The sequence below is a fragment of the Phoca vitulina genome, unplaced genomic scaffold (genome assembly GCF_004348235.1).
Source record: "Phoca vitulina isolate PV1807 unplaced genomic scaffold, GSC_HSeal_1.0 scaffold36, whole genome shotgun sequence".
NCBI lineage: Eukaryota > Metazoa > Chordata > Mammalia > Carnivora > Phocidae > Phoca > Phoca vitulina.
The window spans coordinates 4,718,089-4,737,274 of record NW_022589739.1 but is presented as its reverse complement, the minus strand read 5'-3'; the positions used below and the strand labels follow the sequence as shown (position 1 = coordinate 4,737,274).

Below are 19,186 nucleotides of genomic sequence, written 5' to 3'. Positions count from 1 at the left end.
GGGAAAAAATGAGCCGTTGGAAAAGTGGTAATGATGGAAATGGAGGCACCCAGGGACATTGAGTGGTACACAGTGTATCTCGATAAATCTCTGTGGTAGTCCTGTGAGGGGAGAGTCCCTCTACCCCTTAATGACTTTCCTGTGTTGGGATTGAATTGAATTTATCTCCCCTTTAAAGTTAAAACCTGAGCTTCTGCGAGATTAACTAATTTAGCCTGGGTGTTGAGGCTAGCTGGTGAGCTGGGTTTGGAAGTCAAGTCAGGTTGAGTCTTAATACCGCATGCTCCGTCCTCCGCCCCCAATACTGTGTTCTTCATTTACTGCATCGAGTGAAAGTTGACTCCCTTGCTCAAAGGATGTATGAGGAGGTGAAGATGTTAGCTCTGCAGGCACAGATATTCTAAGCTCACCTTGTTTGATTAGATTTTATTATTGGTAACAAGCAGATGCTTGTTGCTATACATTCAGAAGCCAGGTAGATTGGGTGGTAGTTTACCCATTAGATGCATTTTTAGGATATTCCTAACATGTGGCTGATACTCTCAGAGTCATTGGATACATGCTTCCAGGATGAGGTGGATTTTGAGCCGGGCTGGAAGGGACCTGAGGAATAGAATGCCAGAATGGTTATTTTGGTATCCAGTACGGGGAGCTTTCCTCAGCCAGCCCCAGTCTTGTGATCGGAAACTCTCTGCCCATACAGGGCCTCATCTTACAATTGGATTGTAAAACCAAGGGCCTGTATAACTCTGTGGATTATGTATGTGGTAGCTTCTGGGGCTATGTCCTGGCCCTTGTCCAGAGTAGGTAATTCCATCCTGCTGAGTTCCAGTTGACCAAATTGCAAGAGCCTGGACACAGAGTTCTTCCCTTTGCAGTAAATGAATAAAAACATGAGAGCATTTAGAACAGTGCCTGTATTTACTAAAATGGATGGATCAGGGGCGCCTGGGTGGCTCAGTCGGTTAAGCGTCTGCCTTCGGATCAGGTCATGATTCCAGAGTCTTGGGTTCAAGCCCCGCATCGTGCTCCCCTCTCAGCAGAGAGTCTGCTTTTCCCTCTGCCCCTCACCCTGCTCGTGCTCTCTCTCTGTCTCTCTCTCTCACACATACACACTCTCTCTCTCTCTTTCTCAAATAAATAAAAATCTTTAAAAAAAAAAATAAAATGGATGGATCAGTTAATGCTAGCTAATATTGCATTCCCTAACCAAGGACTAGTGATTCTTAGCTTTAGAGGTAACTTGAAGAGGTTGTCGGCAAGACTCTACTACCTGTCTTTAAGGTACTTCACCCCTCATGGAAGTTCAGCTAGCTGGAAATTTTTCCATATGTTGAGTCAGAATCTTCTTTGGAGCTTCTACAGAATGGGTCTACACCCTCCCCATGTGACAACTCTTAGAGGTTGTTCAATGTCTAGGGACACTAAGCTTGGCAATTAATGATTCAGAAAGATCTTACCAGCTTGGAGTCATGGCTTAAGGGTAAAAATAATGGAATTTAATAGGCATAAATATAAACTCATGTTTTTAGCTCCTAAGCCAGTTGCATAAGAGAGGAATTTCAGGAACAACACTTGGGAGCTTGGAGGTTTTATGGATCATAGGTCCACTCTGAGTGTCATTTATGGAGGGTGTGGACAAACTGGGATGCATTTCTGAGGGCTGGGCAGAGGGAGTATGTGAATTATGTCTAGTCTGGATCACAGTCAGGAGCCTGGGGGCTGTTCCTGTCATGCCTAAATGGTGTTGGGGGCGGGGGAGTGGATTTTCTCCCACAAGGGATGGATAGACCTCCAAGGGATGGATAGATGGAAGTTAACCGGGACATGGGTTTTAGCCTCCTAGATAGAAGGATTTCAGCATGCCCAGTACAAAGGAAGTGGTACTGGGGAGGTAGTGGGTTCCTTGCCATTGGTGATGTTCAAGTGCAGACTATGACCAGCTGAAGGAAGAGGAAGAAGGCATGTCAAGCATAGGCTCAGGGGGTGCTGGTGTGCTTTGGTCTGGAGACTGAGGCTCTTACTTATACGGTGGTGTTCTTCTTAGGCAAATAGAGATCCCCTCGTCCCTCAGCTGGCCCTCACTGTCCTGGATTCTGTCCCTCTGCTGTCGTGGTTGCATGCTGGGCACATCCACTGCTCATGCTAAAATGTGGCTCCCTGCAGTGAGTTCATACTGCTGTGAGCGGCTCAGAGCTCAGGGACAGGCCTGGGCTTTTGTGTGTGCCATTTGTTTTGTTTTGTTCTGTTTTTGGGTCAGGTGGAGAGGGACAAGGTGGATTAGTCACTACCTCAGAGCGTTTGCTCATCTTCTCATACTTTTGCCAATAAACTGCTTTGGAGGCGGAACAGACTTTAGGGTAGAATGGTACAGTTCAGCTTGAATTTTTGTGAGCCTCCAAAATCCCCACAAAAAAAAGAAATGTAATAATTTGAGAATTCAAAAGACCCACACTGGAGGCATTGTGGAGTTCATCTGCAGGTCAATCACGAAACCTTTTCTTGTGGCATAATTGATACCTCTCAACATTGGGTAGTTTGTAGAGTCCTGTGTTAATGTACATGTGTTGGTAAGAAGTAGTAAATATTTTGCTGACAAGTTCTTTGAATGATGGATCCATGGCAGCATTTAAAAGCAGACAACCTGAGGGTTTCTTTTATCCAGGTGCTGCTAGATCCCAAAAGCTGTCAGGGTACGAAGCCAAAAGCACCCACTAGTTACACCATTAATTGTGTAACGTTCATGGGCCCCTGAGTTTCTGCACCTGGGATCTGTTGATATACACAGCTGGGGGAGGGCAGGTGGAAGGGCGGCAGCTGGGAGAGAGAAGGAGAGAGAAGACAGGTTGCTTGCTCTCAGGTGACTGCTTCCCCACTCAAGCCCGGGGCCTCCCCTCTTCGATCCATCCCCAGGAGCATTCCTTCTCCCTTTTTGGGGAAGCCTTTGAATTAATGATCTGATGCCTTTTCAACAAAGGAATATTGATATGTTAGTGTGCAGACAGCAGGGGGTACTGGATTAGATCATTTTCACATTGGTGTTTGTGCCAGTTTGACATTTGTTTGGAAAGCTTATCCCATTATGACCATAGGTTACATGCATAATTTAAGGCGAATAAATCTTTGAGAAAAATTTCTTTTGGTTCTGTAATCTTCAGTGCTACAGAAAAATAAATGAAAGACTCCCTATGGTTTTCATGTGATCAGAAATTCCAAGTAGGCTCCCGGATGAAGTGCCCCATGTAGGTGTAAAACATTTCTGCAAATGCGCTGGCCCCTTGTAGTTGGTGCGGGGAAGGCAGGAGTGGGGACAGCTTGGTCCCTGCTTCAAGGTTATAGTCTAGAAGCAGAGAGTGGCAAAGTGACCTGAGTGTGTAGGGCAGAAGTCCTGCTGAAAAATGCTGTCCAGGAGCAGATACAGGGCCCCTGGTATTGCTGTTTTAGTGGAATGAGTATTTGTGATAACAAAATTATCTCCTCCTTCCTCCAGCCTGCCACCGTCTTGCATTTCAGTGATCTCAGTGACAAATACTGGGATGGTTTGACATTTTCAAGTTATCGTGCCAATTGCCACAGCAATTGTTTTACTTTATTTTCTTTGAAACAGCTTGTTTTGCTGTGGACATTTGATTATCCGTGAGCGAAGTGCTCCTGGTAGGTTGTAGGCATCTGGTCAGTGTTTTTGCCGGATTCACGGTGAACTTGCAACTCGAAGGGAGCCCCATTCTCACATCTGTGAAGATTATCCAGTTTCTGCCTACCTGTATGCGTGTTTAACGCGATATGTGAAGAACAAAAGCCACTTGGATCCCCAAATTCTGTATTCTCCACTAGGAGTTCTTCTCCAAGCAAAGCTGGTGCCTGAAGAATAGGTAATAGAGCGAGGAAGAGCAGTATTGTTGGTCATTACCTTGTCCTTATACTATCTTTTCATTTCTCTCTTAGGTTTATTTTCTTGAAAAGGCTCCAGGCTTCGGCTTGGAAAATCCAACTGCCAAAATTGAGCCCAGCAGCTGGAGCGGCAGTGAGAGCCCTGCCGAAAACATGGAAAGAATGAGCGACTCTGCGGATAAGCCAATTGACAATGATGCAGAAGGAGTCTGGAGCCCCGACATTGAGCAGAGCTTTCAGGAAGCCTTGGCTATCTACCCACCATGCGGGAGGAGGAAAATCATCTTATCAGACGAAGGCAAGATGTATGGTAAGCGGTCTGGAATGCTCCTTTGAGATGCTGCGATGTGCTTTTATGATAAGGGGTGATTGCAGTTAGCCCTCTACTGAGATCCATTCATTGTATTGGGTGGAATGATCTTTGTAGAGTTTTAGTTGGCCATCCAAGGGTCTAAATCTCAACCAACCAGAAGAGTCCGTAAAGGACCATTGGGAAATCATTCTCTGGGGTTTTCTTGTTCTTCTACACACTCAACAGCATTAGAGAAAAGCTCTCAGGGTCCAGGTAGGGATTTAGTTGTAGTGGCATATGCGGACCCCCACGGGTGGGGTATGGTTCTTCAGAGCACATGCCCAATCTCATGGAAGCCTGCCGCTCAGTAGCTCCTGGTAATTGACTGGTGCCACATGGAAATGGGGCCTTGTGTTGACAAATCTCTTGATTCTCCCCTCCCCACCCCCCACCCCAGGAAGAGGTAGCAATATAGATGCTTATCACTCATTTTTAAAAGCCAGCACTTTGTTTTTTAAACACAGCCCTGTATCGGCCAGATGAGATGGGTGTGTAGCTTGATCAGACCTTCAAACCACCATTTTACTGCTTTGTTGCACGTTGGCAGTTGAGTGGCCGGCCAAGGGGTTAACCCCCAGGCTCTCACCAGTCTCCCCTTCTACAAGGGGATGCCTAGCAGTGTGTTTCAAAGGAAACTTCAGGAGTGCCCAAGAAGACAAGACTGGTCAACTGAATGGCTTGGGATGCCGAAGGCAGCAGCATGTAGCTGTTGCCAGTCTGGGGCTTGTGTACTAGGTTTGACTATTCCCTGCTCCTTCCGTAAATGCTTCCAGCTGCAGACCTGTACTTTTTTGGCTGCTTACATTTTGGGAAGCAGATGGCAGGTGGTTGCTTGTACATTCTGCTTGTCTAATTGGGCACGTTGAGTTGACAGAGTTTGCACTGTAGCTGAGTCTAAAGAGATGCAAACAAATAACCGAAACTCAAAGAGAACTGGCTCAGCAACCTTCCTGGGGTTGTTAACTTATCATGGAAGTGATTTATTTCCAAATAATTTGAAAGCTTTTCCATAATAGGGTGTTGTACCTTTAATACCGCGCCTCCTCTATCAGGGGCCGTAGGAGACTGCCGCTCAAACTGGCGCACGCAGCTAAGGAGAAAGCAGATGGTGGTGCAGCTGCTACCAGCTGTGGTCCCCGCCCTCCCCTTCCCCAGCCTGGATGATGTAATGGAAACAAGGGAAATGTTGCTTTCTGCAGCATCAGAGTCTCTAGCCTGTCAGTGCCACGCACACGGGGGAGAGAGAGCCCAAGCCTTCATTTGTTTTACGCTCCCATGTGATCCTTTGTAGCCAGAGAAGCTTCTTCGTGTCCATTCGTGAAATGGACTCAGGGTGAACCATGTCAGCTGCTGTGGGCAGAAAGTTTCAGGGCCTCTGAGTGTGTGTGTGTGTGTGTCTGTCTGTCTTTGCTGGGCTACCCTTCCCCAGCCTGGTTATTGACCTGCAAGGTCTTACCTTTGTATCTAAAGATGCAACCCCCCCCCCAGTCCCCCATTTTAAATGCAGAGCAAAGTACTTTAATCTTTGAGCCTTCTTCGAAGCTGATTTCATTTCTACCTGTGAAGGTGGCTTTAGGCTGCTCTATCTTGTTCAACTCCCATTTGTTTGCCCAGAAATTGTAATCTAAAATATCGGCCTGGTGTTGGACATCCTGGTTGGGGATGACTCCCGCCCTTCATTTCTCATCCTGGCACTTCCACTTTAGGAGTGAGGTTTCACGCTGAGAGCGATTCAAAGCAAAAGTTAATTTTGTCAACTCCAGTTTGGTTGTCTTCTCTGTTGATTTTACTTTTTATGTAGCAGCCGTGGTAGGCTTAGCCCGTCTGCCTGTAACACCATCATAGAAATAATTTTTTGTGGAAATAAGTGTGTAAGAGCTCTTGTTGGTCACTGGGTGTCAGAGGCACTGGGCTAAATATGGAAAAATCACTGAGAAGCTCGGGATTTGAGTCCTTTACCCCCAGTGGACAGTCTTACCCCTTGGCCTGTGTCTCTGTTTTCTCCCCTGAAGAAAAAGAGTCAAGTAGTTGATGTCTTTGGGTCCTCGGGACCTGTGCGTTTTGTGATGCTGTGATTCTGTGACTTGTACCTCAGCAAGAGTGAGGAGTGTGTTGACGGACACAGTGCTGGTTGTGGGAGCATGTCTTTAATACCCGTGACAGTCAGATTCCCAGTGCTTCCTGAGAGCTCTTGTTCTTAATATACAAATTCTTTTTTCCCTTAAATCAGCATTCCATTGACTTACTGTGTTAATGACCAACCTGATTGAAGATGGGGTGGTCTTTTGAGCAAGCAGCATTAGGAATTACAGCTGCATGGTCGTGTGTCCAGATTGGGGGAGGGGGGTGTGCAGGAAGTGCATTTGCTGCAGGGCCCTTGAAACTGTGCCATCTCCAAGCAGCTGCCTTGGGGAGAGAACACTGCCTGCAACCCTATCTCATTAACCCCATCTCTTTGGCCACCATGGAGGAGTTGTGCTGCTTCTGCTAATTTGAAAGGGAAACATGGTGGTTAGCAGGGATTTGGGAGCTGAAGACTAGGCCCTTAGGAGAACTGCCCCAGATGCCTGGGAGCTGCTGATGACCTGCCTGTGACTTTGGGGGGGCGGGAATTTGCCTTGGGAGCCTCCATGGGGAAGCCCCCACCACCTGGGAGCTGAGTCAGTGAGCAGTGTGGGGTGAGAGCCTACTGTTCCCTGGCTTCTGGCCTGCTCCCCATCTTACCACCCACGAACCAGCACCCAGACCAGACCAGGAGTTGAAGTTTCCTAAGGTCCTATGAGCGTACTTTTTCTTTTCAGCATTTTGAAAGTGAAAACCTGGAAAGCATTTTAGATTCCATAGAGTAAAATCAAAGTAATTTAATGCCTTTTAGTGAAATACCAAGTGTTTTTGATGTGAGGGGGCGGTTTTCCGATATTTCTGAGCATTTGTAGAGTGTATTGTGATGTCACGAATCCTGAGCCAGTTGAGAAGCAAGGTCAAGTGCAGCACTGATTTATTTTGGTAATGACATTTCCTCTGTGGTTGGCAGTAGGGCAAATGCAGTCTTATAGAGGGGGAAAATGGAAAGCTCTCTTTACGAAGAGGTTTGGGCCATTAGAAGAGATGGCTTAATTCTCTCTCTGCTGCTCGGGTGCATGGGGTCACCGAGACTTGATGTGGTTGGCCTCCATGTGGACAGACTACTTCTGCCCCGGGACCTTCTGTGTGGGCAGCTGTCTTTAGGGATAGTTAGGAGAGTGAGACCTCTCTGTTCCTGAGAGCACGCACACTCACGCTCACGCTCTTTCTTTCACTCTCTGCTTTCCTTTCCTTTTTCCTACTTTTACATAGCTGTGTGTCTCTTTTTCTGGTAGATAGTTGGAGAGGAGATAGCAAGAGGACAGGAGAGGAGAGAGGTTTTTGATCAGCAAACTTGCCTGAGATTGAATTTCATAGGAACAGGCCATTAGTTTAAAACAAAGCCGTGAACCACGGGGATGCCTGGATGCCTTTTTGTTTTGCCGCTGAAAACTCCGGTCTAGCAGTGTGGTCCAGTATCTCCCATAATCATATAGGGGTAGGGGTAGGTGCAAACATGCCTTGACCAATGGCTTTAAAGACAGAAATGTAGCCCCTAAAATTTTGGACTTTGGAATCGCAAGGAGGCTTGGCCCTGCCACTTCTAGATACCAGACTTTGGGCAAGTTGCTTTTCCTCCTTGTGCCTCTATTTTCCACAAACGCAAAAGGGATTTAAGTAGATCCTACTTCATGGGATGGTTGTAAGAGTTAAACAAATGAATTGTGCTCTGGGATTCCCCCTACCACGCTGGCACAGTGTCGGGCTTCGGGTGAGAGCTGAACTGAAAACGGAGAGTGCTCTTGCCCTGACCTGGGTTACAGGCTTCATGTATGATTGCCATCTACTGCTCACAACAACACTGTGAGATGGGTATTCTAATCCCCGCCGTGTAGGTGAGGATGCACATGAGGAGCAGAGCCGGAAGGGTTCAAATCTGGGTCGGTCTGACCCCCAAAGCTGGGCTCTTTCCACATGTCTTCCTTCCTTCCTTGGTGGAGGTCATTGTATGTTAATGACGAATCAATATTGAGCACCGCCTGTATCCCAGCCCGGGGCTCGGGGCTGTTGGGGATACGCCAGTGAACCAGACAGACGTGGTCCCTGCCCTCATGGAGCCGTCACAAGTTCCTTTGCAGGAAACTCTGACCTCGGGTCAGGGCCATGTGCCAGAGCTTTCTGGGAAGTCGGAGGGCCCTTTGAAGATGGTCACCTTCCACTTAGCCTTTTGAAGCCTGTTCTTGGCCACCAGCGTCCAGGGCACCTGGCCCAATGCTGGCAGGAAGAAAGCTTCTCAAATAACGCAGCAGGGAGGATCCTAGATCACAAGGCTGGCCCTGCTGGTGGCCAGGAAGCTGTCTGGAAGATTCTGGTGCCCTGAGATCCTACAGGCGGCCTGGCCAGAGCAATTGCTGGGCAATGGTTTTCTCCTTTTATGAGCAAATGTCTTCAAGGTCCTTGCCTGGGGACAGCTCCAGGGATGGCCCCTTTCTTGCTGTGATGCCAGGCCTACTGGTTAGCCCTGGAGAGAAGAACTGTGAGGACTGGATAAATTTGGGGGGGGGGCGGGTTGAGAAGGAAGACGTCTCTGGGCCAGTCCTCTCCAGTTGCCGACCTGAGCCCTGCCAGCTGGGGGAGCAGTGGACTTGGAATGGCCCCTCTGCCTACTTCTTAGAAGCACTGACAGAAGAGGGAAGGGGGCCATTGTAGTGAGGTGGTGGCGGGGGATGTCAGCATGGGTGCACACAGGCAGGCGCAAGTGAGCATTGGTTAGTCAGTCAGAGACTGAAGTCTGTGGTCCCCAGGCTCCTCCTGGCTTAGAGAACTGCTTGGGAAAATGAGGAGCATCCCTTTTCAAGACCAGGAAGGTGGCCTATGTCTGGAGGCCCCAGAGGCCCTGATGTGGAAATGGCTATAAAATCCAAGCCCTATGGGATCTCCAGGCCACTTGGAAAAGTGACGCGTGGCGCCTGAGGTGAACTTGTTTTTCTGCATCTGGACATCATGTGGCATCTTTGATTTCCTCTTTCTGTCTGACCAGTGATTCAGGGTATTATTTCAAGTGAGTTCGCTGCAAATGTGAAGCACAAAGAACTGGGCCGTTAGAACAGACTAGAAGCCCTGTAAGGCAAGGATCCCACCCTGACACAGAAGGTATCAGTAATGTTTGTTGAATATATGCATATCAGAATAATGGGTCTAAACAAAGAAAAGTCGTTAAAACAAAGAAAGGTCGGTGAGTAATCCTGAGCCTAGAGGGCCTCTACTGTTAGAGGCACTGGCTAGAAAAAAGGGAGAAAGCAGGGGAAAAAAGGAGAAAGATGTTTGCATATTTAATGGTCTTCCTAGATTGAGAAAGCAGCAGCCCTGGTTTTTGCTTTCGTGTTGGCAGACTTTAGTTCAAGAGGTAGGAAGGATTTCTGCCCAGTAGGCACAGTAGTAGAATGAGGGTTAATTCTGGACTCCTCAGAACAAATGAGTAATGGGGGTTTTGAAATAGTTTGGTTCCTGTGAGAATAGCAAAGCCAGCATCATCAGCGTTTTGACCGGGGAGTTTAATGTGTGGGGGGCGTGCAAAGGTTTATGCACAAGGTATGAGCCCTTGTACAATCTGGATAGAAAGTAGGATGGCTCAAGAATTGGTCATAAGAGAAAAAAAGGAAAAGAATGTTGAAGTATTACCATGTTATGCTTTCTAACTGCTTTACCACGGCAGTGGATGAGCCCTGGGATTCAGGGAAGACATGGATTCAGAAGTCATTTATTGCGGGCCTGCACTGTGCTTTGTGAATGGGGACAGCAGATGTAAAATCTTTAACATAGCGACCCATGTGACCAGTGACTGTGGGCTTTTTTGTTTTAGAATGTGTTGTCTTGTTTATTCCTCATGACAGCCCAGTGGTATAGGTCCTGCAAATATCCCCATTTTTATAGCTGAGGAAGCTAAGGCCCAAGGTCAAGTTAATTGCTCAAGGTCACACAGTAAAGAAGTGGTGGAGCTGACCAAATCTGAAACCAAGCCAGTTTATGCAATTACCTACAGTTGATCCTTGAACAACATGGGTTTAAAATCCAAGCTGTGCAGATCTACTTCTATGCAGGTTTTTTTAGATAAATACAGTACAGTACCGTAAATGTATTTTCTCTTCCTTATGATTTAAAAAATAATTTACTTTACCGCCGGGCTCCCACGGTCCTCACTGGTAGACTGGCAGGAAAACTGAGATCAGACAAGAATCAAAGATGGCAGCCGTAAACCCAACTGAATCGTAATCACACGTTAAGTAGAAGGACACAAAACACTCCAACGAGTTGAGATAATTAAAGTAGATTAAAAACAACAACAACAACAAAAATAAATAAATAATAAAAAATAATTTACTTCAGCTTACTTTACTGGAAGACTGCAGTATGCAGTACATGTAACGTACAAAATATGTGTTCATTGACTGTTTGTTATTGGTAAGGCTTCCCATCAACATTAGGCTATTACTAGGAATTAAGTTTTTGGGAAGTCAAAAATTATACTTGAATTTTTGACTCTGCAGGGGGTCGGCGCCCCTAACCTCTGTGTTGTTCAAGGGTCAGCTGGACATACCGGTATGGAAGGAAGTCTATTCTGCACTAGAGATATCCAGAGCTTAGTGGTAGGGCAGTGGAAAGTGTGATCATTCATGACTGGGAAATGCACGGGTCTCTAGTTGAGAATGCAAGAGAATGAAAGAATCAGAGGCAGAGAGGCAGACTTCTCTGAGTTAACTTGGAATGGGAAAAGGCCACTTCACGTTTGTTTTTTACTTACTTTGGACTATAGACCCCTTTGAGAATCTGTAGAAAGTTGTGGCTCTTCTCCATAGGAAGAGGCATGCTTGCGTGTAGTTGTAGGATCGTTGCATACAACTCGAGGTGATGTCTGGAGACTGGGTCTAGACTTGCTGCCATGGGGAGAGAAGGAAAGGGCATTCAGGTCTAAGCGGACAGTGTGATAGAGGCACAGAGCCCTGAAAGGGCACAGCTCTTGTGCTCTGAGAAACGAGGGTGTATCCAGGAGGGTGATGGTGGGCCAGCCTGGAAACATGGGCCGCCTCTATATCATGGAGGACCTTGAATGTCACGCCATGGTGTCTGGTGCTCATTCTGAGGACAAAGGGAAGCCATTACGTTTTTCCCGGAGAGATGATGTGACTCAGCCTGTGTCTTACGAAGCTGGCTGTGCAGGCGTGTAGACAAGTTAGATGCCTATTGCAGGAGCCCAGCGGGGAGAGGAAGAGGCCTGGACCAGGTACTGGCGTGTTGGGTGGAGAAGTTTCAGACATGGAACCAACAGGACTGGCTGACCTGATGGGATTTGTGAAAGAGAAGGAGGAGTTGAGTGGTGTCAGGGTTCTGCTGCAGGGGGCCTGGAGGATGAAGCGTGGGGAGTGGAGACAGGAGAAGCAGGTTTGTAGAGAGGGGAAGAATGAAAGGTTGAGTTTTGTCATGTGCTTGAGGGTACCGGGTGGCCACCAAGGCTGTGTGGGGGCTCGCCAACAGCAAAGTGGTCCCCGGAGCTGGTGAGAGCGGTGGGGATGGCCTGTGAGGCACAGGCTCACCGTGGGGCACTGTGAAGCTGGCATGGATTTCAGATGAGGTGCCTATAGCAGTGGGAGAATGAAGAGCTTGCCTTTGTAAGAAAAAGCGAGACCCATCGGTGGTTCCCCAGCCTGACCAGCAGCAGCAGAAGCACTTGAGAAGCTTAAAAAGAAATGAAAACAAAAACTGACTCAGACCGACTGAATCAGAACCTCTGGGAGTACGGTCTGGGAATCTCTATTTTCTAAAGCTCCCTGGGTAATTTGGATGATCAGCCAGCTTGAGAGCCAGAGGGCTAGGAGGCCACAGCCTGGGCCTGGGAGGACAGGAGCACATTTTTAGAGTGAGTGAAAGAAAGAAATGAGCAGAGAATGAGACTTAACATTTGAAACTGTCCTTTACAAGGTTTGGGTACAGGAAGTAAACTACATTATTCAGTTAATGTTTCCTTTCTACCAAGACAGACAGAGCATGACTGTGGCCCAGTCTTTGGAGAGGTTTGGCCACACACAGGAGTAGCCATGAGATGGTATCTTGAAGGACACGAACAGTTAAAGGAAGACTTCCCTTAGGACAGGGGAGAGACCGTTGGTTAGCACGGGAGAAAAATTGACGAGGTGTGAGGATCTGTCTGATGACACAAAACCCAGAAGCGACTTTGAAGAGGGTGGAGCTTCTCTTACTTGGAGGCACATTGTAGGACCAGATGGGGAGTAAGGCCGTGGGGCTGAGGTGGGCTGTGGGCTCTTGAAAAGTAGAGCAGGCTTAGTAGAGATGCCGGCGGGGGGTGGGGGGAGGTGGTGTGAGTAAAAATTTTGGCCCAGCACTGGCAGGTGGCCCCAAGAGAACCTGGAGAGCCTTATTTTCTTTTTTTAATTGAAATTTGTATTGAGATCATTGTAAATTCACGTGCCATTGTAGGAAATAATACAGCGATCCTTTGTACACTTTGTCCATTTTCTCCCAATGGTTAGATTTCACAAAACTATTATATCCTATCACAACCAGGATATTAACGTTGATATGTAATTCATTATATAATCCATTGATCTTATTCAGATTTCCCCATTCCCACTTGTACTTGTGTATGTGTGGTATATATGTGTGTGTATGAAGTTCTGTACAGTGTTATCACGTGTGTAGGTGAGTGTATCTGCTACCGTAGTGAGGATACTGAACAGTCCAAACACCACAAGTATCCCTGGGGTGGCCCTTTTTCTTTTTTCTTTTCTCTTCTCTTCTCTTCTCTTCTCTTCTCTTCTCTTCTCTTCTCTTCTCTTTTCTTTTTTTCTCTCTCTCTCTTTCTTTCTTTCTTTCTTGAGGGTGAGGGAGAGAGAATCCCAAGCAGGCTGCACGCCCAGCCTGGAGCCTGATGTGGGTCCTGATCTCACGACCCCAAGATCATGACCTGAGCCGAAATCAAGTTGGATGAGCTCAACTGACTGAGCCACCCAGGCACCCCATCTAGGGTTGCCCTTTTATGACCACACCCAACTCTGTCCTACTCCCCCCCCCCCACTTTAATTCCTGACAGCCATTAATTAATCTTCAATTTCTAAAATGTTGCCATTTCAAACATGTTACATAATGGAATCATACTGGATATAACCTTTTGGGATGGGTTTTTTCCATTCGGCATAATTCTCTGGAGATTCACCCGGGTTGTTGGTATGTTATCAATAGCTTGTTCCTTTTTTATTGTTGAGTGTATTCTGTGGTATGTCTGTTTAAGGGCATATGGACTGGTTCTAGTTTTTGGTTATTACAGATAAAGCTGCTGTGACCGTCTATATACAGGTTTTTGTGTGAACATGAGTTGTCATTTCTGTGGGATAAAATGGCCAGGAGTGGTACTTGTGCCTTTCTGCTTTTTTTTTTTTTTTCTTTTTAAACTAGTCACCTGTCTTCCAGAGCAGTTGTACCATTTCATGTTTTCGCCTGTGATTGAGGTTGTCTGCGTCATCACCAGCATTTGGTGTTGTCACTGTTGTTGGTTTTAGCCATTCTGATAGGTGTATGGTGATATCTTGTGTGGTTTTGATTTGCATTTCCCCGATGACTAATGATGTTGCACATCTTTTCCTGTGCTTATTGGCCATCTGTATATTCTGTCTGGTGAACTGTCTGTTCATGTCCTTTGTCCATTGTGTAATTGGATTATTTATATTTTTACTGTTGAGTTTTGGGAGTTCTTTATTCTAGATACAAGTCCTTTGCTGGATGTGTGGTTTGCAAATATTTGCTCCTGGTCTGTAGCTTTTTTCATTTTCTTCATATGGGATCCTACAGAGTAAAAGTTTTTAATTTTGATAAGATCCAGTTTTATTAATTTTCCCTTTTGTAGATTGTACTTCTGATGTCATGTCTAAGAACTCATTGCCTAGCTCTAGATCCTGAAGATTTTCTCCTATGTTTTGTTCAAAAAGGTGTATAGTTTTATGTTTTACATTTAAGTCTATAATCCATTTTGAATTAATTTTTGTATAGGCAGAGAGTGTTACTTTTTGGGAAGCCCATTGGCATGATTTTGTGATACATACATTTTTTTCACCAGGACTATTTGTTCATCCATATTTTGACAGTTGTCAAAGCTTGGGACTTGAGACACCAGGTGCTAGTGATAGCATGCTTGTACCAGTCTAGGTTGGGAAAGGGACGACGTGAAGCTGGAGGGGCAAAATCATGATGTGTGCTGCCCAGAGGCTCTGCTGAGTGAGGAGAGGAGGCAGGATAGGAGGCTGTGGTCATGCATGGGAGAGGCAGTGTCTGAGATTAGATGTGGAGAGATTTCAAGTGATGAGTTTCGAGGTGTGGCCACAAACGTGGTCAGCTGATACAAGCGTGGGTGATGGCCATAGGAGAAGAGGAAGTTAAACATGGTGAGCCTCGTCAGCGTTGGCTTCATTAATCACTTGGATGTGGAAGTTCACAGTCGTGAAGTGTGAATTTGTAAATAAATGTATCAAAGTAACCAGATATTGGGAGAATTTCTTTGAGGACATGACCCCAAGGATGTGAATGGAATGGTATGGACCTAGTAAAAAGCAGGTGGTAGAAGGAATATTTGGGGTCACAAGAAAATGCTAATGTTTCCTACCTCCCTCCTCCCAATTTCTTTGGCTGTTCTCATACTATACCTATTTGTGATGTATCTTTGTATAGCCGTACAAGCTCTTTTGTGCTTTGTTGCCATCATCTGTAGAATGGGATGAGGAAATCAACATCTTTCTCCCTACCTTTCAACAATGCTGAGAGAAATGCAGTTATGTATGAGAAAGTGCTTTGAACTGAATTCTAAAAATAATACTTCTGTGAGGTTAAGCCCTCTTAGGGCCTGTTGGAAAGGTAGGAAAGAATATTTTGGAGCTGTCATGCAGGATTGTTTCCCTGGCTTAGGTAGAGGGGTGTTTTGGTTTTGGTTAAAGGAGGGATTGATCCAGCTGCATGTGCCCCCTCCCTCCCCCACTCCCCCTTCAGGGTTTCTGCCAGGGAAGGGGTCAGAAAGGAGAGATTGGGGCAAACTTCTCTGGATCAGAGTCACACGCAATGTGGGGGTGGGGGGTGGGGGGAGGAGACCAATGGGAGCCTGTGTGCAAAGGCTGGGCAGCCCCAGAGCAGTGGTGCTCCCCAGCCTACAAGGGGATGTGGGCTTGGATGAACTTTGGTGGTCTCATCTTCCCCCACTGACTTCCACTTCTAGAGCTTCAGTTTCTCACTCCTGTGGTTCTTGCCTTGCCTTTCACTCTGGAGCTTGTCTCAAAGTTCTTACCATTGTCCTTCAGTTGTATCCCACTCCATTGATAGTGCTTAAGGTGGTCATTTTAATAATTATTATGACTGTGTTTGGCTGATCTCTTTAGTAAAGGTGCTATCGTAGAGAATGTTCCAACTCTAAATTTAAATATATAAATGTATTGTGTGGTCAGGATCATAGAAAAAAATCTGCAGGAATTTACAACATAGGAATAGTGGTTGCCACAGGGGATCGGATTATTGGAGACTCACTCCTTTTCTATTATATATGTCTGTATTAATGGAGTTTAATAGTGAACATATGTTGCTTTTGGAATTGGAGGAAAAAATAATTATATCAAGTTTATTTTTTTCTTCTGGTTCTTAGTAAGGAATACTCATTAAAGGAAAATGTGGAAAATACCAAGAGTTAGAAGCAAACCATATTGCCTAGGTCCACTTTGGTGTGCTGTTCACTAGGGATTCAGTTGGGGATGCGGGGGGGAGGGGGTGGGCATTACAGGGTCTTGGTGGGTGGGAGGGTGGTGCTGGGAGGGAAGCTGGTTCCACTGAGCCCTTCCTAACACGGATGGGTGCCCGGGGCAACAGTCTTGGGGGGACAGGTGGTCAGAGAGTGGTGGTGCTGGGGCCAGGAAGCGGGACAGGGTGTTCTTATTATAGACTTGAGGACATGGGTCTGGGAGTTCAACAGGTGCCCTGGCCAGTTGGATCTGTCAGTCAGCTGTCCAGACTAACAGTGGCATTATTCTGACAGTCATGGATCATGGTAAAATGGCGATGGGAGAGATAGAGGAAAGTGTTACCCATTCTTGTAACATCTCCATGCTCACAGCAGAGGGGCCCACCAGTATTAACAGGACTTAACACACCGCATTCCCTGCCGAGCCGGTGTTCGTCATTTAACTTGTACTTGACAAGAGTAGTGGCCACACTTTATGCTGGAGGGGGGTGGGGGCGGGGGAGAGGGCTCTCTTTTAAAAATGTTTTTTTGATGATCATGTTATTTTTTATAACAGATTTCTAGCAAATAGTCTTGTTCTTGCATTGCCTTTGGGCAGAGGTAGGTGGCTTTTAGACTATGAAAATAACTCTGGAGACTATGGAGTGCTATAAATTTTCATTTGATATAATCATTTGAATTAATAACACGTTGGTTTGATTTGCTTGATATTTACCTTTTGTGCATAAACTGCAGATTATTCTGTCTGCCCACCTTCTCTTCTCTCAAATGCTTGAAATCTAGGTAAATAATAAAATCAAATTTGTTCTTCAAAGCCTATAGAGATATTATTTCGTTAAAGCCTCTTTCTGTATCACTGTACTCCCCTTTTCCTTAGCTTTTTAGAGCACAGTCTGAAAGGTGTGACAGTGAAACCTGCTGCAGAGGACATTCCATTTATTAAAAAAAAAATTTTTTTTTAATAGTCTTACAGCCTTTTCTTCACAGGCAGTGAAATTGGTCATTAGCTGAAAATTTCAATAGACATTGTTCCTTCTGCAAAGGCCAGAGGAACTTTTAGGCTACCTTATGAGAGAATGCTCTGGGGGAAAGGTAATTGATCACCCCAAAGCTTTGCCGCATCAGGGGTAATATTTAACATATGTTAATAAGCCGAGTTTTTTCCAGCCCTTTAGAAAGGTCCCAGTTACTCTGGGTCTGCCCTCTTCCCTGGATCTGCCTTGGCGGTGTGGCCGGCTCGCTGTTGTGTTGAGACGGGCTTTGGCAACTGTCTCTGAGATGAATGGTTCTATTACAAACACAGGAGCTTCCGTGACAGCTTAGAAGAGATGGTTGTTTATGACTGCTTTTATTGAGAGAGGTTCGGTGCACGTTAATGTCCTGATAAAGACATTTGTACCTATAAAGTAGCCACAGCCTTAAACATATTTGACTGTGAGTAGGTATTGGGGCCGAGGCCATGCCAGATGTGAGGTGTCGGATTGCATGTTTATTCAACTGTTCCTGCTGTCCCCGTACTTCGATGTGCCTTTGTATTTGCTGTCTCACGGCAACGCACAGAATGCAGTGGCGATCCGATCCCGATTATGGAAGATGCTATTTGGGTTACTGGGATCCTAAGCCATGTGTCTTAGGAGGCATTCTCTCAGTGCCCATGTGTCCTGAGATAGCAGCCACAAACAGTTGTTAGGTGAAGGAAATTGCTGGGCGGGATGACCGCCTGCACGGGGGTAGGGGACTTTTGAGACGGACGGGTCTTTAGTGTGAGGCCCGGACTGACCCTGGGCAGACGTGGCAACAGGAATTCACAGTAACGGTACCGAACATTTATCCAGGGCTAGCTGTGTGCCAGGGACTGTTGCAAACCCTTCACATCGACTCATGGAAGCCTCATTACAAATCTCATGAATAGTTCCTATGATCATTGCCCTGTGACAGATGAGGAAACCAAGGCCTGGGAAGGTGAATGAATGGCCCAGGGTTGCACAGCTAGTCACTTCTGGATCTCGGGTCTGAGCCCCTGTCAGTTTGGCTCCAGCGCCTGACTCTTATCCCGTGCTCTCCGGCGGCCTCCGAGTTGTGACAGAACAGTGGCCTGCGGGTCTCTGCCCGCGGTGTCCCTGTATTGCCTGCCTCATGTGGGAGAGAGGGCTGGTTGCAAGCACATGACGAGAAGGGGACAGTGTGCTTTCCTGGTGGCTGGGATACTCCTCAGCCTATTTTCTGCCTGGTAAACTTCTACGGGTTCTTCTAAGACCCTATAAAAAAGACTCCCCTCTTTTCTGAGCCCTTCCTTGATCTCCATAGGCAGAACTAGCTGCTCCTTCTCCGGGTGTGTGTGTGTGTGTGTGTTTAGTAAGGTATTTAACCCCGTGTGAAAGCCTTTCCAGGCGCAGTGTTTATACGTGTGCCTGCATCTCTGTCTCCTTGGAGGGCAGGTGCATGTCACTGGCACGTCTACCTCTCTAGCCCTTGAGCGTTGTGCCTGGTACACATGAAGCCCTCAAAAATGTTTCAGTTGGTGACAATTGTTGGGAATAATAATTCCGTCTTTCATCTCCAGAAGGCATTCCTTCCTGCATTCTTATCACTGTTGTCACATGTCCAGCATTCTAATGAAATGATGAGGGCAACAATTAGAAGTTCATAGATAAGAAACTGAGGCACAGAGCCCAGGAGGCTTTCCATTAGGACCTCCAATTTTGAGGAACCTCCTGACAAAGCAGAACTTAGGGTGGAACCCATAGCACCCCATCCCCATGTCTGCGTTTTTCTATTCGACCCATGTTGACCCTGAGAACGCTTTTTCTTAGTTTACAGTTGTATATCCATATCACAGTGATTCTGCCCAAATGGGACATTCAGTAGTTAGAAAGGATTGCTGAGCCTGATTTGGTTATTGTGGTGACTGAACCTACCCTCCTCACATCCTGATTTGATTTTTATAACAGTAGTAAAACATACTCCTAGAAAGCTAGCCTTTGACAATTCCCCCCCCCCCCGCCCAGTATATACCTGATACAATATGTTTATAAGCTTATTTGAGGTGTCCCTAAATGGTGTGTATGTGTGCACACATGTGTGCATTACTTTTT

The 19,186-nt window shown here is 46.3% G+C and overlaps 1 protein-coding gene across 9 annotated transcripts in view; it reads left to right on the top strand.

Moving 5' to 3' along the window:
- Positions 1-19,186, top strand: part of TEAD1 (TEA domain transcription factor 1) — a 259,319-nt gene that overhangs the window by 79,796 nt on the left and 160,337 nt on the right. For all 9 annotated transcript variants that reach the window (XM_032427318.1, XM_032427325.1, XM_032427324.1 and 6 more), the window contains exon 2: positions 3,946-4,201. In XM_032427318.1, coding sequence (XP_032283209.1) covers positions 4,045-4,201 — 157 coding nt within the window. In that variant the 5' untranslated portion in view covers positions 3,946-4,044. The remainder of the gene's footprint in view (positions 1-3,945; positions 4,202-19,186) is intronic.